The sequence below is a fragment of the Serinus canaria genome, chromosome 23 (genome assembly GCF_022539315.1).
Source record: "Serinus canaria isolate serCan28SL12 chromosome 23, serCan2020, whole genome shotgun sequence".
Taxonomy (NCBI): Eukaryota; Metazoa; Chordata; class Aves; order Passeriformes; family Fringillidae; genus Serinus; species Serinus canaria.
Genome location: NC_066336.1, coordinates 848518 through 873969, shown reverse-complemented (window position 1 = coordinate 873969; position 25452 = coordinate 848518). Strand labels below are relative to the sequence as shown.

General features: G+C 52.0%; 1 protein-coding gene across 6 annotated transcripts in view; it reads left to right on the top strand.

Annotated features, from left to right (window-relative positions):
• The window catches only part of PUM1 (pumilio RNA binding family member 1), a 79462-nt gene that overhangs the window by 16340 nt on the left and 37670 nt on the right, over window positions 1-25452 (top strand). For 4 of the 6 annotated variants that reach the window (XM_050983165.1, XM_050983162.1, XM_050983164.1 and 1 more), the window contains exons 3-7: window positions 4235-4303; window positions 13253-13361; window positions 16061-16239; window positions 18040-18206; window positions 19163-19433. In XM_050983165.1, the coding sequence (XP_050839122.1) occupies window positions 4235-4303; window positions 13253-13361; window positions 16061-16239; window positions 18040-18206; window positions 19163-19433 (795 nt within the window). The remainder of the gene's footprint in view (window positions 1-4234; window positions 4304-13252; window positions 13362-16060; window positions 16240-18039; window positions 18207-19162; window positions 19434-25452) is intronic. The other 2 variants (XM_050983166.1, XM_050983163.1) reach the window with 1 other exon arrangement.

Below are 25452 nucleotides of genomic sequence, written 5' to 3'. Positions count from 1 at the left end.
ATGTTCTTGTGCAGTGAACTCGTTCAGAACATGGTGCTCGTGTCCAGAACCTTCGTGTTGTGAAGTGGGGTTCCACGGTGTGTGTGAGCAGAAGGAAGGAGTTCTCTCATCCTCAGGGAGGCAGCAGCTGGCTCCTGTGAGGATGTGCACTCTGCACCCCTTCCCAGAGGCACAGCCTGCCTGGGGCAGGGGCAGGGGCAGCCTTGGGGTGCTGCTGGCTGACAGCAGCGGGAGTCACGTTTGCTTGGATCACTTCCCAAGGGAGTGGGACTCCAGCTGCCCTCTCCTTGTGTGATTCCTGAAGTTTGTGGAGCTCACCTCTCCCTCCCAGGCTCCCTCCAGGTGTCAGAGCATCGCTCCCTCGTGCAGCCGATTGATCCTGGCGTTGTCTTCTGGATTTCTTACAAATCTCTGCTTCAGTGGGGAGCCACATTTTCTGCTAATCAAATCTCATCATTGTCAGTGCTCATCTGGAGAGAAGTTCTGTCTCTGTGGACCTCCTTGTTTGTGGTGTTGACAGCACCCTGGCTCTGCTCTGTGCTCCTCAGAGCTCAGGATCAGTAACAAGAACAGATCCTGATGAGGTGGAAGATCAGCTCTATTGTTTAATGGCCATTCCAGAGGAATCCCTGACTTCTGGAATGCAGAAGCGTTGGAAATCATGGCTTTGGCTTTGTGTTCTGCTGTTTCAGACACTTTTACTTGGTGGAAGGAGCTCTGTGATATTTGTGTGCAATGATGTGAAAATGTGTTGCTGTTTAACATTACACCTGCTGAGAAATGGGAGAAGGATCTTTTGGGTGCAGTCTTTGAAAATCAAATAAATAGATCAAGTGACCAATGAAGGTAAAGAAACTGAGTGAGAGAAAGAGCTTGAGAATTCCTGGGTTTGGACCCTTCGAGCTCAGAGTGGCCAAAATCAGGCACAGAGACCTGATGTAGAAAATGCTTTTATCCATATTTGTTAAGATTCTTGAAAGAGAGATGATAAGGGATGTGAAATATCTGTGAATGAATAATTTCTTAATTTCCTCACATCTGGTAGCTGATAGAGAAGGCAATTTTTATTTTCTGCTTTTCATCATGCCTGGGGTAAGGGATTCTGGGGATGGGGATGGGGACAGCCTGTTCCTCGTGTGGCATTGTCCTGTTGGAGTGTGTCCAGGAGCCACCAAATCAACTGCAGGGCTGGAGCACCTCTGCTGTGAGGAAAGGCTGAGAGAATTGGGATTGTTCAGCCTGGAAAAGAGGAGGTTTGGAGTGATCTCAAATGGAGAAGGGACTAGTGACACAAGTCTGGGGTGACAGGAAGAGATGGCTTCAAACTGGCAGAGAATAGGTTTGAATTGGATATGTGGGAGAAATTATTCCCTGCTAGGGTGGGGAGGGGCTGGGATAGAATTGCCAGAGCAGCTGTGGCTGCCCCTGGAAGTGTCCAAGGCCAGGTTGGACAGGACTTGGAGCAGCCTGGGACAGTGGGAAGTGTCCCTGCCCATGGCAGGAGTGGCACTGGTGGAGCTTTAATGTCCCTTCCTACCCAAACTGTTCCATGTTGACCAAATCAGATAAAAATATCACTTGATATCCTTCTGGGTTTTGCTGGGAATGTAGTGATTGGATCTTTGTAGCAGCTTTGTTTTGGGGAGGCTGCTGGACACCCTCTGAGCAGCCTTGCTAGGACATCACTTCAGCAGCTGTGAGTTCACATCACCTTCTGAATCTCTCTGTGCAACTTTTCCATTCCTCAGGTGTCTGATGGGAATGATAATTGGCTCTCTGCCAGTTTTTGTGGTTTGGCACCTCTGGAGGTTGCAGCACTTTCCATGAGTTCAGCTTGAAGTGCTCCACGGAAGAATTTGGTCCCAGTGACGTTTGTGTGGCTCCAGGCAGCTGAGCTGTGTCAGCTGCAGAGCAGGAATGGAGCTGGCAGGGGAGGAAAACCCATGTGGCTGCAGCTTTGGGAAGGGTTTCACTTGGTCTCCGTGGCCCCTGTGACAAATGTCATGCAAAAGGTGGCAAGGCTGAGGCAGAGCTGCAAATAACTGAGATACAGTAACAAGAGATTTTAAACCTGATTTTTAAACTGGGATTCTGAGTGAGTGACCCCTGAGAATTTGCAAATTATGTGAATATCTATGAAATAATTCACTAATATAGCACTAATCTTTTGCAAAGTATGATGGTCACAGAATAGAAGAATTTAGACTGGAGGGGATTTCTAGATTTTCATAATGTGGTGCTTTCTTCTGTCTGATTCTTAGATGAGATCTATAAAATATATTGTCTTAGTTGAGATCTCCAGAGTATTGTCTTAGTTGAAATCTCCAGAACATTGTCTTAGGTGAGATCTGTAGAATATTATTTTAGAATAGAAATAAAACATAATCCCAAGGTCTCGGTGCTGCAGTCATGGTTAAGGTCAGTGATGGTGGTGTAACATTACAGTGCTGCTCACTGGTGGGCCACGAGCATCAGAACAGTTTTGGGGATTTTTTGTCACCCAGCAGGTATTGCTGAGCTCCTTGCTGGGCCTGGCAGGGCTCAGTGCAGAGCCAGGACTGAAGCCTGTGTGTAAACCTGCAGCACGCTGCAAGGAGCCTGCATCAGTGTGGGCATTACTCATTTAAAAGTGCTTTATAAAGTGCTCCCTGCTGAGCAGAGAGGTGCCTCAGCCCTGCTGGGCTGCAGGGAGGGTGTAAGCACTGAGTAGGAGGGGAGAGGTTGTGCTGCTTGTGCAGGGTGTTTGTGGCTGCTGGGACGCTGGAGAGGGCCAGGGGAGGACAGTCACCTGCTCCAGTCCCTGCACGTGGCTCAGCTGCTGGGCTTTGGCCTCGAGTCCAGAGTTGGGGTTTCTTTTTGAATTTGCTTCCTCCTGTGTGCTCAGCAGCTGAGATTTGGGAATGAGAAGCAGGAGAAGGATTTTCCTGCAGTTTCAACATTTCCAGTCCATGTCAGGTATTGATCCCTGCTCTGGGACAGGGACAGCAGCCAGGGCACGGCTGGGGCTGGGCCAGGACAGCTCAGGCTGGAGATCAGGGCAAGGCTCTTCCCCCAGAGGGTGCTGGCACTGCCCAGGCTGCCCAGGGAATGGGCACGGCCCCGAGGCTGCCAGAGCTCCAGGGATGCCCAGGCTGGGCTTGGTGGGTCCAGGAGCTGGATCAGTGATCCCTGTGGATATTCCAGCTCAGGATGCTCAGGGTGGGGTTGGTTGTTCCAGGAGCTGGATCAGTGATCCCTGTGGATATTCCAGCTCAGGATGCTCAGGGTGGGGTTGGTGGGTCCAGGAGCTGGATCAGAGATCCCTGTGGATATTCCAGCTCAGGATGCCCAGGGTGGGGTTGGTGGGTCCAGGAGCTGGATCAGAGATCCCTGGGGATATTCCAGCTCAGGATGCCCAGGCTGGGCTTGGTGGGTCCAGGAGCTGGATCAGAGATCCCTGTGGATATTCCAGCTCAGGATGCCCAGGCTGGGGTTGGTTGTTCCAGGAGCTGGATCAGTGATCCCTGTGGATATTCCAGCTCAGGATGCTCAGGGTGGGGTTGGTGGGTCCAGGAGCTGGATCAGTGATCCCTGTGGATATTCCAGCTCAGGATGCTCAGGCTGGGGTTGGTGGGTCCAGGAGCTGGATCAGAGATCCCTGTGGATATTCCAGCTCAGGATGCTCAGGGTGGGGTTGGTGGGGGGTCCGTGCAGGGACAGGAGCTGGACTTGGATCATCCTTGTGGATCCATTCTATGCTTCTGTCAATTTATTTATCCAACAATTTCAAGTTTATGCTTTATTTTTCTGCTCTAAATGACTCAGTTTTCATCAAATCAAAGCGTTGTTTTTTTCTCCTTCATGTCAGTGTAACCTGAATGTGAAGTTGCCAGGTTTATACAGGAGATTTTCCTTGATTTCCTCACCTGAAACTGCTGTGAAATATCAGCAGAGCCTTGTGTTAAAGCTTTGTGTGTCTTAAAAGTAATTGCTGGTTGTTCCTTTGCTGTGCATGTAGAAATGTAACACAGAGAAATAAATCTGTGTGTAGTAATACATGTGTGTGTATAATAATGAAAGTATATGAATGTTGTAACTGCTGGGAGTGTTAAAGGTAAGTCATCCTCTGGAGCTCCATAACCTTGTTACAGGCTCTCAGTCTGGAGCAGAAAAATGGCTATAAACTGTGATTATAATAAAAATAGCAGCAAAGAAAAGCATTTCCTCATGGCCTTTTCTCCCCATCTGTGAATAGGTGCGTTCCATGGATGAACTGAATCACGATTTCCAAGCTCTGGCTCTGGAGGGACGGGCTATGGGAGAGGTAAGTGAGAGGCCTGGAGAAAAAATCTGTGTTTTGGGAGGGGGAAGAAATGAAATAGCAGCTTTTCAAGGCTGCTGGGATGAGTGTGATGCTGAGGGCTCTCTGTTCTGCCTGCGAGGTGTGTCTGTGTGTCTGTGTGTGTGAGTGAGTGTGTGGTTGATCCAACTCCAAACCTGCCAGGCCCCAAACCTGCCAGGCTGGAATCCATCTCAGAGGGAGGAACAGTAAAACTTCCACCTGTTGGCTCATGCAGCAGGAGAGAGTGGCTGGACAACAACAGCTCAAAATCCGGCTGGGGACAGGTGTCCCAACCCTTGGAGCAGGTTTATTTTAGGATTCACTGAGCTCAGATCTCTTGTGCTCTGGGGCATTGTCTGCTGCTCTGTTTCCAGTCCTGCCCCCCTTTTTTTGGCTCCTGCAGAGAGGCCAGGGCTGTGTTTAAGGTTTAGAGTAACTGGGCAGGGTGAGCCAGGGCTGCAGGAGGGATAAGAGCAGGGCACAGATAATGGGCCTGCAGCTGGAACTTCACAGACCCCCAGCCAGAGTTAATTTAATCTCTCACAGCAGCAAGGAGGTGGCAGATTCAGGGGGAAATGCCCACTGGTTTTCTTGGAAAAGAGAGAATTTATCTGTTTTTAGAGTGACCTGAAAGAATAGCTTGTTCCTGTAGGTTCCTGGAAGTTGGATGGAAAGACTTCTTTGCCTTGCCTGATTCTTTCTGCCTTTACTGAGTCTCTTGTGGAAGGACAGAGGAGAAAATCGTGTCTGCCAGGAGGATGTTCATGTGTAGCAGCTCAGCTTTTGATGCAAGACTGATGCTTCTCTCAAGCTCAGACCAGTTTATTTCCTCCATTTCCTTCAATCCTGTCTGTTACCCAGTGCATGAGCCAGGTGTAAAAAATAAAAACCCCTGGAACCCTGAAGTGGCTGTTTTGGAGAAAAAGAGCAAACCAGGACTGTGGTGTGGTGGGATTCATAGGGAGGTGCCCTCTCTCAGGTCAAAGACCTCCTTCCTTCCCCTCTTTCTTCCTCCACCCCTGCTTTCCATCCCTGTATTCCTTCTCCCCCTTTCCTTCTCCCCTTCTTTCTTCTGTGGAAAACCATAATCCAGGGCATTTTGATGTGACTTGAGAGGAAAATCAATTTCTTTAGGTTGGATTAATTTACCCCAAGACTATTGACAAAGAGGAGGTGAAAATGATTTTTGAAGGAGCAAACCTGACATTAAAAACCTGCCTGAAGCTGCTGCACAGCAGCTGCTGTGCTCCATGTGCAGCTTGCCTGTGGAATGCTGGGGGTGGGAATGTTCTGAGATGAGTTTGTGACACCTCATTTGGGCAGGAGGTTCATTCCCAGAGAGAGAGAGGCCAGGCTGGCTGAGAGCAGGTTCACAGTGAGCACAGCACTCGATTGCCTGTCAGGACACAAGGTCACAGAGCTGGAATGCCTGGAGGAATTCCTAAAAATGCTGAGTTCTCCCAGCTTTTGGTTTATTTAGGCATTTCTGAGAGGAGCGAGTTTGGGTTTGTGTTTTGGAGCTTTGCCTCCCAGTGATGACTCATTTTTTTCCTCCTTCTTGTAACTGATGCAGAAAGTTTTGGCAGTGGTATCCTTTTGTCACTGGGCTTTTCCACATGCTGGAGTGAGCAGGTTTTTCTGGGAAAGGTGGCATATCACCCTTCTCTTTCAGCTAAACCACTATTTCATTTTTCTCTTGGGGTTTTTCTCCCCCAGTCTCACTGTTTGCATTCTTTACCCATTGAATTTTCTCTGTATCTCTCCAGGGCTGATTTCAGGAGATCCCACAGGATCAGTTTTGGCTTTCAGGACCATGTTCCTCACCTGGATTTTGTGCAGTTTAGATGCCTTAACAAGGCACTGGTGGTTTCCACCCCTTCTGATCCTGGAATGAGAAGGAAACTTGGGGAGAAAGTCAGAGAGTCTGAAATAGATGATAGTGAAATGAATTGATAGTGGAGAGAGATGAGGAAGAGCATTTCTGCATTTAGTGTTGGATTTCTTTGATCTTCTAGTTTCCCTGCTCCTTGTTAAGCACCGTTGTAATTTCAGTGATGGAAGGAGTTTGTGAAGGCATCAAAGCAGTTTTTTAAAGGGCACTGTCAAACAGTTCAATCTCTTACCTATCCTGCTCTCAAAATGTAGATAATGCTTGGAGATCAACAGATATCCTTATCTGGGAGCATGAAGAGAACTTCAAAAACCCCCCCAACTTTCTTCTCTCCTGGGGCTGTTTCCATCCTCAGACTCCCAGCCTCACAGTCCCGAATTTCCAGCAAGTGGAAGTGCAGTATTTTCTCCAGCAGGGATTGAGAAGAGTCCCAGAGCCCTCTTTTCTCCACTCTGAACTGTGACAGCTTTTGGCTCTTGGTAGTGACCGTGGTCAGGAATGCTGAAAGCAGCTCTGGGGTTAGCAGGTGTTGTCCCTGTGTTCCAGCACCTTCTCCAGGCTGTTCTCTGGGATGAAGAACTCACCTTGGAGCTTTGTCTGGCAGTTCCAGAGGTGGGATTTTGGTGCTGTGGCTCAGCCCAGCACATCTGGCCCTTGATCCCATACCCTGACCCTTATCTTTGCCTTAACACAAGCCCTGCAAGTTCCCTTTCTCCCCCAGGCTCAGGATGGGCAGCTGCATGTCTGCTTTTCCTTGCTGAAATCCCTTGGGTTTCACATCCCTGTGCAGCAGGGAATGTGGCTGCAGTGTCTCTGGGGACAGTGGGCAGCACGAGGGGCTCTGAGGTGCACTTGGGTTTGTCCCCAACCCTCACAGGCATTTGGGACCTTGGATTTGGAGTAGGCTGTGCAAAGTCTGTGTCTGGAGTCAGGAGCAGCTGGGTGAGGTGCTGGTGAAACTTAATCCCGAGGGTGGGAGGAGGATGGGGACACAGAGCCATGAGGCAACTGGAGGTGCTTCACTCAAACCTGGACTACTGGGGCTAGCAGGGAATTGCAGCCTGCCCTGGGAGAGAAATGCTGGTAAGAAATAATTAATGCATTTCCCTGAAAGTGTTTAATTGCTGCTGGGCTGCTGCCCTTGCAGGTGGCAGTGCTGGGATCACTGAGTGTGGGCAGTGAAATTCCTGCAGCCCCTGGGAGCCCTTGTAGGGGAACTCTGGGACATCAGAACCTGGAGAGGCAGGGACAGGGATGGGGACAGCAGCCAGGGACCTGGAGAGGCAGGGACAGGGATGGGGACAGCAGCCAGGGCACGGCTGGGGCTGGGCCAGGGCAGCTCAGGCTGGAGATCAGGGCAAGGCTCTTCCCCCAGAGGGTGCTGGCACTGCCCAGGCTGCCCAGGGAATGGGCACGGCCCCGAGGCTGCCAGAGCTCCAGGGATGCCCAGGGTGGTGTTGGTGGGTCCAGGAGCTGGATCAGTGATCCCTGTGGATATTCCAGCTCAGGATATTCCATGATTCTGTGCCCATGTTTGTGGTTAATGGTGCAGCTGGGTAGGTTCTGGAGAAGCGACTGGGGCTGTGGGGCTGGACACTTCTGTACCTGGATTAAAGAAAACAACCACAAACCAAACAAAAATGAGGGAAAAAACCATCCCAAACTAAAACCCTGTGCCTCTGCTTTCCATGCTACTGATGTGCTGTGTTCCCATAAATGTATGATTTATTGGCCCCATAAATTTATGATTCATTGGCAGCTGGGGAGTCCTGGCAGTTGGCAATAATGTTTGGGTTGGGTTTTTCAGTTTCTCCAGAGCTGGCAGTGCTGAGGATGGGAGTGGAGCCAGGATGGAGATGGGAACTGTGGGGCTGGGATGGAGATGGGAGCAGTGGAGCAAGGTGTGTGATGGTGCCACAGCAGCTCCCCTGGCACTTCAGGAAAGCTCAGGGCAGGGCTGTGAGCAGACCTGAGCAGGAGCACAAGGAATGGTCAGACATTCCCAATCCTGTGCTCCTTTCCCCTTCTCTCCCCAGAGCTGTGAGCAGTGTGAGTCCCAGAGCGGGCAGGGAATGCCCATTCATTGCAGGGCAGTGCCAGGGCCATCCCAGGGCTGTGCAGGGCTGTCCCAGGGCTGTGCAGGGATGTCCCAGGGCAGTGCCAGGGCTGTCCCAGGGCAGTGCCAGGACAGTGCCAGGGCCATCCTGGGGGTGTGCAGGGCTGTGCAGGGCTGTCCCGGGGCAGTGCCAGGGCTGTCCCAGGGCTGTCCCGGGGCAGTGCCAGGGCTGTCCCGGGGCAGTGCAGGGCCATCCCGGGGCAGTGCAGGGCTGTCCCAGGGCAGTGCCAGGGCTGTCCCGGGGCAGTGCCAGGGCTATCCCGGGGCAGTGCAGGGCTGTCCCAGGGCTGTGCAGAGCTGTGCCAGGGCTGTGCAGGGCTGTCCCAGGGCTGTTCAGGGCTGTCCCAGGGCTGTTCAGGGCTGTCCCAGGGCTGTGCAGGGCTGTCCCAGGGCTGTGCAGGGCTGTCCCGGGGCAGTGCAGGGCTGTCCCAGGGCTGTTCAGGGCTGTCCCAGGGCTGTGCAGGGCTGTCCCGGGGCAGTGCCAGGGCTGTCCCGTCCCAGGGCTGTGCAGAGCTGTCCCAGGGCAGTGCCAGGGCCGTCCTGGGGCAGTGCCAGGGCCGTCCTGAGGCAGTGCCAGGGCCATGCTGGGGATGTGCAGGGCTGGCACCTCTGCCAGGCGCTCCCCTCCCTGTGCAGGGCTGGCCACAGATAACATCTGCAGCACAAAGCAGGACCTGCACACACCCGCTCTGCCTTCCCTGCCTGTTGCTGCAGACAAACCCAGTTCTGCACTGCACAGATGGCTGCTTTTATCTTAATATTTGCCTTGTCTGAGGGGGATCAGTTTTCTTAATTTGTCTAATTCATAATCCCATCTCAGTGGGATCTCTGTGCCCTGGCTGCTGGAAGAATTGCTTTTGTTGGTGATGGGTAAGGCCTCCCCTCCTCCCTGCTCTGCCAAATTGAATATTGGCCTTACTGGTAAGTCCTTTGTAAGAGGGCTTAGCAGGATTATTTTCATACTGGATAGGGTCAATTTTAATAAAAACCAGGGAATGAATAAACCACTCTGCTTCTAAACCACTGCTTGTTCTTTTGAAATTTCCAACCTGCAGAACTGCATGAGAGTCGCTTAAAATACCATTTTTTTTTTCCTTCCATTGCAACTGACAACTTTCCCTGAGGATAAATTCATTGTCCTAGCAGCCTGTTGCATAATTGCAGATGATTGCTGCTTGCTAATGCTCTGTGTTGGTTGGAGCAGCACTTGACAGAACAGAGCCCCCTCCCCTCGTTAGCATCTGTTAATTTTGGCTTTGGGGTTTCCCTGATATCTGTAAATAGCTCTGGAATCGCAGTGGGAGGTGAACTTCTCTCATCTACTGCTTCTGCTGGTGGTACAGAACTTCCAGCTGGAAACTTGGTGCTTCTGGTGGGGAAAGGTTTAACTGGAGGGAGCAGGGCTGGGGTTTGTGCAGGAGCCAGGGGGGTGCAGGAGACAGAATGAAAATGTTTTGTGAGCCTTGTGTGTGAGCCACTGCAAAATTCACAAGGTGCTGGGGTGCAGTTGTGCAGGATTGTGCTGGTAAAGGTTTTCCTTAGGAAGGAGGTAGAGGAGAGCAGGGCAAGAGGGAGGGGCTGGATTAGCTGCAGATCCCTCCAGCAGGAAATGCTGGCACAGCCCCGGGGGTGCTGGAGCTGCTGCAGGTGTGGGAGAGCCCCGGAGTGCTGGGGGTGGGGAGGGATCTCAGAGCCCACCCAGCTCCACCCCAGGGACACCTCCCACTGCCCCAGGTGCTCCAGCCTGGCCTTGGGCACTGCCAGGGATCCAGGGGCAGCCCCAGCTGCTCTGGCAATTCCAGCCCAGCCCCTCCCCACCCTGCCAGGGAGGGAGTTCTTCCCAAGTAGAAATAAAGGATGAGAGGGGTTTGGGCCCTGCAGGGCAGAGGCAGGAAAGGATGAGCAGAACAGGGAGATTTCCAACCTTAGCAATGCCATGATTTTCCTTTCAGAGATACAGGAGAGGGATTTCTACAAGGCCTGGAGGGACAGGAGCCAGGGAATGGCTGCCAGTGCCAGAGGGCAGGGCTGGGTGGGATCTTGGCAATTGGGAATTGTTCCCTGGCAGGGTGGGGAGGGGCTGGGCTGGAATTGCCAGAGCAGCTGGGGCTGCCCCTGGATCCCTGGCAGTGCCCAAGGCCAGGCTGGACATTGGGGCTGGGAGCACCTGGCACAGGGGGAGGGGTCCCTGGCACAGTGGGAGGGGTCCCTGGCACAGTGGGAGGGGTCCCTGGCACAGTGGGAGGGGTCCCTGCCATGGCAGGGGTGGCTCTGGGTGGGGTTTAGGATCCTTCCCACCCAAACCATTCTGGGATTCCATGATTGGAGCTGTGGCTGCAGAACATTTTGTGTCCTGCACTGTGAAGTGTTGTCAGGAGAAATGGGAAATGTTTAATTGCAGCTAAAATTCAGTTTAATCAGTTTGTGCTGCTTTCTGTTCAAAATTCCTTGCAATGCCATGAGGAGAGTTGTTATGTCTGTGCTGTAGCAAGAGCAGGAGAAAAAATAGCTGCATTTGAAGAAATATGGGAATGACAGAAGCTTAAAAAGAATTTGCAAGACACCTGATGTGTGTTGATGTTTATAAATGCTGGAGAGCAGTGGCTTGGCTTTTCCCTCCCTCCTGGTGCAGATGGAGGAGCAGGTTCATCTGTGGTTGGGAATGATTGCTGCTCATGGCAGCCTCCTGCCCTCCCTTTTGGGGTTATTTTGGGATGGCAGAAAGGGGAGCATGGGGCAAGGTCCCTGCTTTTATCCTCGAGCAGCCTGCACCGTGTTGAGGGTGTGAAGAGAAATCCTGTGTGAAATCACTGCAGACGGATTGGTTTTGTAAACAAACAGCTCTTTGTTGAGCTGGGGTGGAAAGGAGAGCACAACTTTGTGATTGTGCTTTAAACCAGCTCCCAAGAGCTGTGAAATCAGTTCTTGCTGCTTCCTCTGCATCCAGCAGCTGATTTACTCCTCAAGTTCAGCCTTGGATTTGCACCTGTGCTGCTGGAGTTGGTATCTGTCTGGATATTGAATTTGACTTCAGTCAGGGCATGGAATTTGATACCAAATCGAGATATGGAAGTGGTTATCAGGATATTTAATTTGCTCTCAGTCAGGGTATTGAAACAGATACCAGTCAGGATTTATCACCACTCCTGATCCAGAGGGGAGATCCCTCTGATCTGATGATTCTTGTTTGTTCCATGGTAATTTCAGGCACATTCAGGTTCTTTTCATCTTCAGTACCTTGGGCTTTATCCCAGCTTGAGGCAAGGCTCATTTCATGGTTAATTTGCTGGGAATGTGCTGCTGGGAATTCCATCCATCCCATCCAGAGCATTTACTGGGATATTGTCCCCTTGCCACCTCGGGGCCTGGAATTCCCTGTGGAGGTGATCCCTGGGGAAGCTGTTCCCAAAGCCCTAAAGAATGGCAGGAAGGATTCAGGAGAGGGATTTTTACAAAGGATGGAGGGACAGGAGCCAGGGAATGGCTGCCAGTGCCAGAGGGCAGGACTGGATGGGAGATTGGGAATTGGGAATTGTTCCCTGGCAGGGTGGGGAGGGGCTGGGCTGGGATTGCCAGAGCAGCTGGGGCTGCCACCTCCAGAGCCAGCACCAGCCCCAGGATGGCTCTGTCCCATTCCCAGGGGCTGTCCCAGCTCAGGATGGCTCTGTCCCATTCCCAGGGGCTGTCCCAGCTCAGGGTGGCTCTGTCCCATTCCCAGGGGCTGTCCCAGCTCAGGATGGCTCTGTCCCATTCCCAGGTGCTGTCCCAGCTCAGGGTGGCTCTGTCCCATTCCCAGGGGCTGTCCCAGCTCAGGATGGCTCTGTCCCATTCCCAGGGGCTGTCCCAGCTCAGGATGGCTCTGTCCCATTCCCAGGGGCTGTCCCAGCTCAGGGTGGCTCTGTCCCATTCCCAGGGGCTGTCCCAGCTCAGGGTGGCTCTGTCCCATTCCCAGGTGCTGTCCCAGCTCAGGGTGGCTCTGTCCCATTCCCAGGGGCTGTCCCAGCTCAGGATGGCTCTGTCCCATTCCCAGGGGCTGTCCCAGCTCAGGATGGCTCTGTCCCATTCCCAGGGGCTGTCCCAGCTCAGGGTGGCTCTGTCCCATTCCCAGGGGCTGTCCCAGCTCAGGGTGGCTCTGTCCCATTCCCAGGTGCTGTCCCAGCTCAGGGTGGCTCTGTCCCATTCCCAGGTGCTGTCCCAGCTCAGGGTGGCTCTGTCCCATTCCCAGGTGCTGTCCCAGCTCAGGGTGGCTCTGTCCCATTCCCAGGGCTGTCCCAGCTCAGGATGGCTCTGTCCCATTCCCAGGGGCTGTCCCAGCTCAGGATGGCTCTGTCCCATTCCCAGGGGCTGTCCCAGCTCAGGATGGCTCTGTCCCATTCCCAGGGGCTGTCCCAGCTCAGGATGGCTCTGTGCCATTCCACACCTGGCAGGTGCTGCCCTCCCTCCCTCCAGTGTTCCCAGAGAACCCCTGCAGCACCAGAGTCCCCAGCAGAAGGAGAAATGGGAATTCCTGAGCTTTCCTATCCCTGATTTCCTCTCCCTCCAGCAGCATCTGCCATGGGGAGGCAGGAATTTGTTCCCAGGTGAGCTCAGGAAAACTCCCAGTATTTTCCCCCTCTTTATTTTCCTTGTGAGTGCAGAGAGGCTGGAGAGTGTCTGTGAGTGTCTGACGTGTGGGGAGCTCCTGGAGCTGGGAGGACAATCAGGAATGGGGAGATGGAATTGTTCCCTCAGCTCTCAGCTGGGAGATGTCAATATTTGATTATCTCACTTGTGTTTAATGGTTGAGACCTGATGGAAGGGAGACGCTTATGGGGTTTATGTTTGCATTTTATACTTATTTTAATCATGCTTTGCTTTGTTTTGTTCTTTTTGTTTGTTTCTTTCTTTCTTTTTTTGTTTTGTTTTGTTTTTTTTTTAATTGCAGCAGCTGTTGCCGGGTAAAAAGTTTTGGGAATCTGATGATTCCAGCAAAGATGGACCAAAAGGGATATTTCTGGGAGATCAGTGGAGAGACAGTGCTTGGGGAACATCAGGTAGCTCAATTATTTCCTTAATCTAGCTGGGGTTGAATACAGAAATGTGCAATTTATTTACTCAAATAAATAAAGTGACACGGCTCTGAAAAGATTCACAAACCCATCTGGCTTATATAATCAAAACCAAATAGAGAACCTCACTTTGCTTTGTGATAAAATTAGGATATTCATGGATGTCAGAACATTGTGTAATGTGAATATGTGTAAATTCATGTCTATCTGCTTCAAACCCCTAAATTACCCTTAAAATTTCAGTTTCTGATGTGTTTTCTGCCTTGGGATGGATCAGCTGAAAGTTTGAACAAAGGTCTTGGAGAACAAGATGAATAAAAAAAACTCCCTTCATTTTTTAAATACTAAACCAATCAACCAAAACCCACCATGCAGTTAAAAAAAATGAAAATGATGTTTTGAATTAGAGTTGAGTTAAATCTGCCCAAAGATTTTGTTCTTGCATCAGAGACTGTCCCTGATTTTGGACTTGATGGGAGGGCATCACTCAGTTTAAAAAGAGAAAAAAAGGAGGTTTTGAATTAATGTTGATTTTTATCTGCCAAAGATTTTCTTCTTGGCTCAGAGACTCTCCCTGATTTTGAACTTTGGGGGAGAATATTCAGGTTGGTTTTAGGAAAAAAAAAAAACAACCTGCAAGTGCTGGGTTTGAAATGCTGACCTTTAATTTGTTCTGTCCATGGTTTCTGTGTCATGAATCTGCTCCAGGGACTCAGCTGGGGCTGCTGCAGCTCCCAGGAAATGGCATTTCCCTCACTGGTGGGTGGGGTTTTCCCTGATAAAAATACCCATTTTTAAATGAGTGATAAGGCCTTGTTTTATTATTTCCATTGACAAATGGCCATGAAAAGAGGACAGAGCTTTTCCAAATGTGCCTGCCTGGCTCACTCTGGGCCCTGGGCAGCTGCTGCCTGTCCCACCCTCGGGAGCACCTGGCTTAGTCCAGCCTGGAGCTGAGGGGGATTAGGGCTGAGCCAGGCTTTGGGACCAGCTGAGCTGGGGTTTTTCTCCTCCCTGCCTGTGCTGGTTCCACAGCTCACAGGGTGTCTGAAGTTTCCCTTTGGCTCCCCCAAACAAAGGGAGCAGCCCCCGAGGGCTCTGCTCCCCCCAGCCCAGCCCCCATGGGATGGGGAGCCTGGATCCTCCCTGGCTCCATCCCTCCCTCAGGCTGCACTGCTGCATTTGGGGTTTCACTCCTCTGCCTCACAGTTGTGCATTTGGAACCTTTAAAGGCTTTGCTCTAGACCTGCCCTTCCTTCCACTCCTGGGGCAGCAGTGCTGGGTTAAAACCAACTTTTCCCTTTTTTTTTTTGGCAGCTTTTTTTCCCCCCAATCTCCCCCTGTCCATCCAGGTGAGGCCTTGGATATTCCTTGGCTCATCCCTTCTCCATCCCTGCCCAGAGGATGCCCTGCAGGCCTCCCACATGGATTTGGGGCTTTACTCTACTCTGGAGTTGTGGATTTAGACCCTTCAAAGCCAGCCCAGCTGAAAGCTGCTGTCCTGCCCTTCCTTCTCCTCCTGGGGACACAGAGTTGGGCAGCAGTGCTGGCTTAAAACTGGCTTTTCCCCTTTTTTGGAAGCTTTCTGCCCAAAAAATCTCCCCAGCCCAAGTCCCTTTGAGGCCACTCTGATGGGAAAAGGAAGGAAGTTCAGGAGCAGTGAGAGGATGGAATCCCTTCACCTGCTTCATGAGGAAGCTCCAGTGTCAATGTCCTTGGGTGTTGATGTCCCTTCCACATCCCAGCAGCTCCTGGCAATCCCCAGACCTGCTGCCTGCTGGTTTTGACTCCCTGCCTGTTGCCAGGAGCAGAGAATCCCCTTCTCCCTTTTCCCCTTCTCCCTTTTCCCTCTCCCCCTTTTCCCTTTCCCCCTTTTCCCTTTCCCCCTTTCCCCCTTTTCCCTTTCCCCCTTTCCCTTTCCCCCTTTTCCCTTTCCCCCTTTTCCCTCTCCCCCTTTTCCCTCTCCCCCTTTTCCCTTTCCCCCTTTTCCCTTTCCCCCTTTCCTTTCCCCCTTTTCCCTTTCCCCCTTTTCCCTTTCCCCCTTTTCCCTCTCCCCCTTTTCCCTTTCCCCCCTGGGGTCACTCTCTCCTCCCCAGGCAGGGATTTTTGCAGAGCCCAGCAGGATTTGGAGCCCCTGAGTCTGTCCTGGTTGGACCTCAGAGCCTCAGGGATGGCAGAGGGCTGGGCTGGTGCAGGAGGACAGGGGGATGAGGAAGGAGAAATGAACTCCTCAGAAACCTTTCCTTGAGGAAAGAGCAGCCAAAAAAATCTCTGATCTTGACATGAACACAGCAATTGGTGGAACAAAGGACACAGGGCTGGTGGAGCAGCAGGATCGTGTTTTAAATGACAAGCCAAAACTTGTTTCACTGTACTAATGCAAGAATTGTACTAAAACTAAAAATGAAACCTTTGGTTTTTTAATTACAACCTTTAATTAATCCTAAATTTCTGACATTTTATAGGTTTAGATTTTCAACCTAGCTGTCACTTGCAGGTTTACACGTTGTAGTATTTAAAAAATGAGAGAGCCATCCTGATTTAACCAATGGACATCAGCAGAATCACAAAGTTGGCACTTCTGAGTGCAAATAAGCCCCTGGGGAGCCCATAGTGAATGATTTAATTTGCCTCCTTTGAATAGTTGGATGTGCTTGTGAGAGTTTCCCATGTTTCTGTTCCAGATCACTCTGTTTCCCAGCCAATTATGGTGCAGAGAAGACCTGGGCAGGGCTTCCATGTGAACAGTGAAGTGAACTCTGTGCTGTCCCCACGCTCTGAGAGCGGAGGGCTGGGGGTGAGCATGGTGGAGTATGTGCTGAGCTCATCTCCTGGAGACTCCTGCCTAAGGAAAGGAGCATTTGTAAGTGCCTGATTGCCTCAGCTCTGCTCTTTCCTCCCTTTGCTGCTTGCTTTGCCTGCTTGGGAATCATTCCTAGGGCAGAGGTTTCTCTCTCTGCTCTCAGCTGAGCTCTTCCCTCAAACAGGGCAGGTTTAGTCCTGGGCTTGGGGAGGTGGGGTGGGAGATGGGAAGGTGCTGGCATTCCCTGGATCCTTGGAAAAGCTCCCAGCAGAAAGAGCCCATCCAAGCTAATCCTTGGAAAAGGTCCCACAAACCTGTGCTGGGTGTTCATCCCAGCAATGGGATTCCAGCTCCAAATCCTTTACCTGGTGATAGCTGCCATGGCATGGTGTTCATCCTTGTCCTGGAGGTTTTCCTCCTGCTGCTTTTTGGGATAAACCCTCCCTAACAAATATAGATTGGTGTCAGCCACCCCTCCTGGAGCTCCTGCTTGTGGCTGGGTGTGTTTGCCATGGGGAATGACACCCCACCCCCCCCTTTTGTGGGCTGGGGAAGGGGCACAGCCTCCAGGTCATGGACGTGGGGAGAGCTGGCATCAAACCCAGCCTGGAGTGGGAAGAGGGCTCCAGAAATGTGGGAAAGCCTCCTTTGGCTGCTGCCCTCTGCCCTGCTGGGGTTGCCCAAGGACCTGGGAGAGCAGGGAGGAGTTTTGGGATGTGAGCACTCAGAGCAAGGAGCCAGTTTATCCCAGCTGGGCTCAGGGAGGGGTGTGCTCCTCAGCACAATCAGAGTGACAGTGGTGACACAGCTGTCACTGCTGAGCACCCCCTTGTTGGGGGTTGGATTTACAGGTAATATTAAGGAAACACAATTCTGTTTTCTTTTAGAAGCAACCCCAAAAATTTTTGCTTTCAGAAGAATTTATTTTTCTCTAAATATGAGGGGAAAATCCCTCCCTCCAATCAGAGAGAGTGAGAAAAGGGTTCAGTGGATAGAGGCAGAAATGGTGTGTGCAGAGCACTTCTCCCTCCAGTCAAGTGGAAGGCAGGCTTTGGATGTCTGTCCCTCTGACAGCACCAAAGCTGCCTCTGATAAATATGTTTATATGCCCCTTGCTGGTTTTTATCATAAATTATGTTGTTTTTCCTCTCCCTTTTGTTGTTCAAAACACTGCCCCAGGCATCATCACCCTTTATTCTCCTCCCAAGTGCAATAAAATGCAGACACGCTGCAGATGTAACACTGCTCATGGAATGCTCAACAGAACTGAAATCCTTTTTTCTTTCTTCTTTTTTTTTTCCCCCTTTTCTCCCAAAGAAATGTGCTTGAGGATTACAGGGGCTAATGATTGAGGCAGTGATTTATTTGAGTGTTTTTATATGAGCTCTGCCTTGGAATTCACTGTTGCTGCCTCCAAAACTGAGGTGATTTTCAAACACTTGTCCAGTCAAAAGCTGTGTCTGACACTGAGCCAGGCACTCCAGAGAGGCACTAATTCACTTTATGCCCCTGCTGCATTTGCTGGTGTTGATTTTGAAGTGCTTAAGTCCCATCTAGAAAGAGAATTCCTTAAATTCTCTTTGGGATGGGATTTTTAGAGGCTATAAAAGCGAACCTCGAGTTAGGAAAGGAGGAAACCTGAAGAGATGAAACACCTCTTGGAAGAGTGAGAGCTAATTCCCTTATTTCTTTGATTATTAGTGAATATTTTGCATTTTTAGCGATTTGTTTTGGTAGGAATTCATGTTTACAAATGGCTTCTTTACTGGTGACGTGTGTCTTTGATTTGTTACCATCTTGGGCTAACAGGAAAATCGATCTGAAAACTCAGCTGAGTAAAGCAATGTCTCTTTTGCCCAGGGGCCAAGGGATGCAGAGAGTGATGAGAATGACAAAGGGGATAAGAAAAGCAAGGGCACGTTTGATGGAGATAAACTGGGAGATCTGAAGGAGGAGGGGGATGTGATGGATAAATCCAATGGTTTGCCAGTCCAGAACGGGATCGACGCCGACGTCAAAGACTTCAGGTATGTGCAGGGGTGCTTAGTAATGAATCAATTAACAATAATCACTGCTGGGGTCTGGGCTCAGCCCCTCCAGGCTCTCACTGCATCCCCTGCAGTGCCCTGGGGGGAGAATCACAAAGGGAAAAGTGAGAATTTGTGGGCTGAGGTGGGAACATTTGAATGGGGGAAGGAAAAACTGGGCCTGGAAGTGAAGCTAAGGCAGGAATGCATGGGGCACATCCCAGGGGAGCTGTCAGGGACCCCATTCCCAGGGGAGCTGTCAGGGTCCCCAATCCCAGGGGAGCTGTCAGGGACCCCATTCCCAGGGGAGCTGTCAGGGTCCCCAATCCCAGGGGAGCTGTCAGGGACCCCAATCCCAGGGGAGCTGTCAGGGTCCCCAATCCCAGGGGAGCTGTCAGGGTCCCCAATCCCAGGGGAGCTGTCAGGGTCCCCATTCCCAGGGGAGCTGTCAGGGACCGCATTCCCAGGGGAGCTGTCAGGGTCCCCAATCCCAGGGGAGCTGTCAGGGTCCCCAATCCCAGGGGAGCTGTCAGGGACCCCATTCCCAGGGGAGCTGTCAGGGACCCCATTCCCAGGGGAGCTGTCAGGGTCCCCAGTCCCAGGGGAGCTGGGCTCCATGGGGGCCACTGGAGATCTCCCTGCCCAGGAAAGGCTGAGGGAGCTGGGGCTGCTCAGCCTCGAGGGGAGCCCCAGCCTCGAGGGGCCCTCAGCCCTGTTTGTCCCTGTGTGTCCTGTCTGTCCATCCCTGTCTGTCTGTCCCTTTGCAGAGGTCAGGGCAGCCCCAGGCTCTGCTCCATGCCCAGCCATGGCCCTGCAGGAGCATTCCCCTGGAAGGGCTGGAGCTCTCCTGCCTTTCCCCCAGCAGGGCTGGAGCTCTCCTGCCTTTCCCTGCAGGAGCATTTTCCAGGAAGGGCTGGAGCTCTCCTGCCTTTCCCTGACCCTTTTCCCTCCCGCAGCCGCACTCCCGGGAACTGCCAGAACTCAGCGAGCGAGGTGGATCTGCTGGGCCCCAACCAGAACGGCTCCGAGGGCCTGGCCCAGCTGGCCAGCACCAACGGGGCCAAGCCTGTGGAGGATTTCTCCAACATGGAATCCCAGAGTGTTCCCCTGGATGCCATGGAGCACGTGGGCATGGAGCCGCTGCAGTTCGACTACTCCGGCACTCAGGTCCCCGTGGACTCGGCTGCGGCCACCGTGGGGCTCTTTGACTACAACTCCCAGCAGCAGGTACAGAGCTGAGTCCTGATCCCTGAGTCCAGATCATGATCCTTTAGCCCTGATCCTGAGTCCTGATGATCCCTAAGCCCTGATCCTTTAGCCCAGATCATGATCCCTGAGCCCTGATCCTTTAGCCCTGATCCTGAGCCCTGCTGATCCCTGAGCCCTGATCCTGAGCCCTGATCCTTTAGCCCTGATCCTGAGCCCTGATCCTTTAGCCCTGATCCTGAGCCCTGCTGATCCCTGAGCCCTGATCCTGAGCCCTGATGATCCCTGAGCCCTGATCCTTTAGCCCTGATCCTGAACCCGGATGATCCCTGAGCCCTGATCCTTTAGCCCTGATCCTGAACCCTGATGATCCCTGAGCCCTGATCCTTTAGCCCTGATCATGATCCCTGAGCCCTGATCCTGAGCCCTGATGATCCCTGATGATCCCTGAACCCTGATCCTTTAGCCCTGATCCTTTAGCCCTGATCCTTTAGCCCTGATCATGATCCCTTAGCCTTGATCCCTGATCCCAATCCCTGGTCCAGCCCTGTGTCTCCACTGGAGTCGGTGTGGAGTGGGATGAGCTCAGGATCCTGTCCTGGGAGAAGGGATGGAGGAAGATTGGAGGTGTTGTCATTGTCTTTGTGCTGTGTGTGTCCTCCCAGGGAACTAGAGCACGAGATCAGCCTTCCATGGCAGCTGGAATAATCAGAATTCCCCCAGCAGTTCCACAGCACTGCCCTCTCTGTGATCCTGCCTGTCTGAAAAGGAGCCTTAAAGTAGTAAAAAGTGCTAAAAAAAAAAAAGCCCCAAACACCCCCCCTGGAGCCCAGGAAGTGACTGAGAGCCTGTGACTGCTCAGCCCAGGTGTGAGCCCTGCACTGGGCTTTGCTGAGCCCCACGCTGGGTTTTGTTAAACCCCAAATTGGGCCCTGCTGAGCCCCACATTTGTGCTTTACTGAGCCCCACACTCAGCTTTTCTCAGCCAGAGCAGCCTGAGGCAATTACAAGTTCAGACTTTCTTCTGCCTGAGCCTGGCTTAAGCCCTAAGGGCAGAGTCCATTACTACAAACCTTTATCTGAGCCTGGCTTAGGTTTGTTTGACCTTTCTCCCCCACAAGCCCAGACTCCCTTGGCTCCTGCTGAATGCTGGGCCTGGCTCCAGCAATCGACTCCTGCTCTGCTCCTGTCCCTGCTCGTTTGGGTAATGATTGGAAACTTTATTGCTCTCCCTTTGCAAGTCTGAGATCCCTCAGAGTGGAAGGGAATCCTTTGTTGTAGCTGATTGCAGGGATATATAACTCTCCCTGGCTTCCCTGAAATATCTGATTTTTTTAGCAGAAGAGCCTCTGGCACTCTGGAGTGAGGGAAGGCATTGCCAAGTTTGTGCTGAGTTATCACAGCCCTAAAAGCAATGTAAATATCTGTGTTGGAGCTCACTTGGCTGCTCTGTTCTACAGCGTCTTTGGGAGGTTAAGGATGGAAAATTTAATGATTAAACTAAATAGCTGCTGTAGAGTTCAAAAAGGAAAAAAAACCCAGATAGTTCCAAGTCTTTGTCTTGCTCTGGTGTAAGGCCTGGGATGCCAGATTCCTTCTAAACCAGGAAAGCTGTGTGGTTTTTAAAACACGAGGGCTCCACAAGTGAGCTGCTTCTGGAGAAGCATTAGAGATGGGACTGGAACAGCACGAGTGGGAAGCCTGGAATTTGCATTTTGTCAGGGTTTTCTATTTAAGTGAAGGCTCATTTACAAGTTTGAGGAGTTTTTATTTGTTTCTTTCAGCCTTTAAAAATTAAGATTTCAAATTTGGCGTGTCTGGCAGCTCACTGGTGGAAATAAACCCTGCCAAAGGGAGGCAGAGCAGGGCAGGGTCCCTGTTCTGGGGGAGACACAGTGAGCATTTTTGGCTGGGTTTGCATTTTTTATTTCATACCAAGTGGGTGGGCACTGTCCATGTGGAGCTGATGTCACCTCTGTGTCACCAACTGTCTGGGAATCATGGAATCACTGAGCCTGGAAAACCCTCCCAGAGCATCAAGTCCCAGCTGTGCCCAATGCCCACCTTGTCCCCTGCCCAGGGCTCTGAGTGCCACCTCCAGGGATTGCTGGGACACCCCCAGGGATGGGCACTCCAAACCCCCCTGGGCAGTTCCAAGCCCTGAGCTCCCTTTCCAGGCAGAAATTTTCCCCCAATATGAAAAAATGGGATTTTAGGACTTTCAGGGCTCCTTTTCTGAGGTTGGTGTGAGGGGTTTGGGGCTGAGGGGGAACAGGAAATATTCCCTGCCAGAAGGGGCTGGGGTAGGGACACCTCTGCTGCTGGGGCTGCATTGGATGGATATTCCCTTCTGGGAAAAGCCTTTGGGATTCTGGTGCTCAGGATCCCAGAGATGAGGAGGGAAAAGAGCTCCAAGGACATCGAGTGCCAGCTGATCCCCACCTTGTCCCCAGAGCTCTGAGTGCCACCGCCAGGGATTGCTGGGACAGCCCCAGGGATGGGCACTCCAACCCTCCCTGGGCAGTGCCAAGGCCTGAGCCCCCTTTCCATGGGGAAATTCCTGCTGTGCCCACCCTGAGCCTGCCCTGGCCCAGCCTGAGGCCGTTCCCTCTGCTCCTGTCCCTGTTCCCTGGAGCACAGCCCGACCCCCCCGGCTGTCCCCTCCTGGCAGGAGCTGTGCAGAGCCACAAGGTCCCCCCTGAGCCTCCTTTGCTCCAGGCTGAGCCCCTGCCCAGCTCCCTCAGCCCCTGCTGGGGCTCCAGCCCCTTCCCAGCTCCATTTGTGTGTTGTGAAGCCCAGATCCCCTCTGATCTCTCCCTGATTTTGGGGGAGCAGTGGGGACACAGCTGCTGTCCCTCGGTCCCACCCAGGCCCTGCTGGGCTGTCAGACAAATCTGTTATTTTTTGTTTTCACCCTTGCTGCAGCTTCCACCTGCAGTGAAAGCAAACAGGAGCCTTCAGTCAGCCTGAGGTGCAGTACAGGTCAGGAATCCCTCCCCAGCCAGAGGTGCCCTCTCAGGGCAGTTTTGGGTAAGTCCAGGAGTTTGTGCCCATTCCTGATCCCCAGAGCCAGGGGTCCTTGCTGCCCACTGCCACTCTCAGCTGGGATGAAAGGAATCTGACTTCTGCCATTCTGTTGGCAGCAGAAATCTGCCCTGAGCAAGGGATCTCATCCCTGAAAGTGCCTTTTGGGGCTGTGGGGAAGTGTCCCATCCTTGGAAGGGATTACAGGTGAGCACAGACAGGGTGAGGAAGGGGAAGGTTTTACCCACGTCTGATCTGATTAGAGATGTCAGATGTTGGTATTGCAGAGGACACTGGCTGAGGGAAATCTGATCTTCCAGAATTCCCATAACTCTGCATTCTGCTCTCTTGGAATTCCCTCAGTGAGCTCCTTCAGGTGCTGGAAATCATCCTGCATTTGTCTGCACATGGAACAGCCTCACTGAAATGTTGGGTCATCTCCCTGAACTCCTCCAGATCCATGGCAGGCCTTTGTAGCTTTTCACTCCAAATGCATTTTCCAGCAGCCTGAAATGGCCCAGGTGCCTTTTGCTGATGCCTTTGTCAGTTCAGGTTCATACTCCATTGCAGAGGTTCTTGTCCTTTTTCTGCTGCCCAGTGCCACCTCTTAGCTCTGATCTCTGGGTTTGGAGTGTGGGGCTGTGCTCTCAGCAGATGGAGACAGCACAGCAAGGCTTCAGCAGCTCCCCCTGAGTACCTGCAGTGATGGTTGCCAGAGCTCCCCTGGCTGATCTGCCTCAGGAGAGGCTGCACTTGGGATGGTTTCTCTTGGCTCTGCTTCCTTGGATGGGCTGCAGGATGAAATCTGCAGCTGGGCTGATTTTCTTCTGAGGGAGCTGAGCAAGGCTGTGAGTTAAAGGGGAGAGGTCACAGAATCCTGGAATGGTTTGGGTGGGAAAGGACTTCAAAACTCATCCAATTCCAGCCTCTGCCATGGCAGAACACCTTCCACTGTCCCAGGCTGCTCCAGCCTGGCCTTGGGCACTGCCAGGGATCCAGGGGCAGCCACAGCTGCTCTGGGAATTCCCTCCCAGGGAACAATTCCATCCCAATATCCCATCTAAATCCCTCCTCTCTTAATTTAAGGCCATTCCCACTTGTCCTGTGCTGTAAAAAGTCCCTCTCCAGCATTCTTGCAGACCTTTCATGTCTGGAAGTCAGATTGTGCAGGGACTAGATGAGCCCCTGGAGGAGGCAGACAACAAAAAGAGCCAAGAGCAGCAGGTGAAATATTGGTGGTGAAGTACTGAGGCTCTGAGTGGGTGTGCATTCCTTTCTCCCAGTTTTTCTGATTCCCAGGTGGTTCATGGAGTTGCATTTGGGAGGTGTGCAAGTCCTCACATGTGTAAAGTGAGCAGAAGTGGTTTTAGGGAAGGAAAATGCTTTTTGTGCCCTTAAGACAAGGAAATATGGTGCAGCCATTTCCTCTCTGCTTCACTGGATGGAATCCACATCAGCAGGCTGGAAAAGCATGTGGGACACTCAGGGGTTTGGTGGAATTGTGCAGCTGAAGAAAGCAGAGAAGCTCAAATTGCTGAGCTAATGCAGCAGACCCCAGCCCTGAGGGTGTTGCAGAGGAATCCACACTTCAGGAGGAAGCAGTTTGGGGGATTTATAGGATTCTTTTCTCATATTTGCTGATCAGTAGGATGTTGCTGGTCACTCCCACAGGGCCACTGTCCCTCATTCTATGTTCTGCTGCTCCTGTTGTCCATGATCTCCTTGGTGTTTTGCACTCAGGGATGTTCACAGAATTCCCAGAATTCCCAGAATCCCTGGGTTGGAAGAGACCTTCAAGCTCATCCAGTCCAACCCAGCCCCAACACCCCAACTCCCCCCTGGCCCCCAGTGCCACATCCAGGCTTTGTTAAACACCCCCAGGGATGGGGACTCCACCACCTCCCCGGGCAGAACATTCCAGAACTTTCTCACCTTTCTGTAAAACCTTTTCCCTGCTCTCCAGCCTGTATTTCCCTTGGGGCAGCTGGAGGCTGTGAGCTCTGGGTGTGTCAGTGCCTGCAGACAGAGCCCAGCCCCAGCTGAGCACAGGCACCTTCCAGGAGCTGTCAGAGGGATGGGGGCAGCCCTGAGTGTCCGTCTGTCCAGGCTGAGCCCCCCCAGCTCCCTCAGGGCTCCCTCTCAGGGTTTGTGTTCCAAGATGTCAGTGGAGCTTTGCCCAAGCTCCTGGTGGCACCTGAGCAGAGGTGGCACCTGAGCAGAGCTGCCACCCAGCTTGGTGTGACCACAAATGGCACCTTCAAACAACAAAAGGGGCAGGAAAAGCAGGTGTGTTGTGCACCCAGACTGCTCAGGGTGTTTTATGGCCCAGCAGGCAATAAATGAGCTGCAGATCAGATCTTTTCCTCCACAAGGAACGTCCTGATGTCCCCTGCAGGATGAGCAAACAAAGCCCTTGTGAAGGGGAGGGTTTGGCACACAGCAGGTTAATTCTGTCTGCCCTAACTGCTGCATTTCCACCTCATAAACCCAATGCTGATCCCTCAGATGTGTTTTCTCCACCTGAACTTGTAAAAAGACAAAAATAAAGGTGGATTTTCTCACATAGCTCTTTGCTCACCCTCCTCTCAGGAGAGCCAATGCCAATTTTGGCCTCTAAATAAAATAAGTAATAGAGTTTTCTTGATGTTTCTGGGCTTCTTCTTGATGGTTGTGGGTTTCTGCCAAATATTTGGGCAGAATTATTGCTGTGTCTGCCAGCAGTTCACTTGTCTGAAAGGAGGGCAGGATAATAGGTGTGAAAATCGTAGGCATTTGGGCATCCAGGACTGTTCTGAGGGAGTGGAGGGAGAAAACATTTCTCACAGTGCTTTGTGAAATCATTCCCAGCTAGAAATGATCCCTGGAAGTGAGGGGGGATGGACATGCTGGATAATTTCAGAGGAGATACTCAGCTGGCATGTTCTTAAATGTTTTAATTAGAGCTGAAGATGGCTGAGTTCAGGGATTTCCTTCTGGGAGAGGCAAAAGAAGCTGGGAAAGAAACTTTTAGTACGGC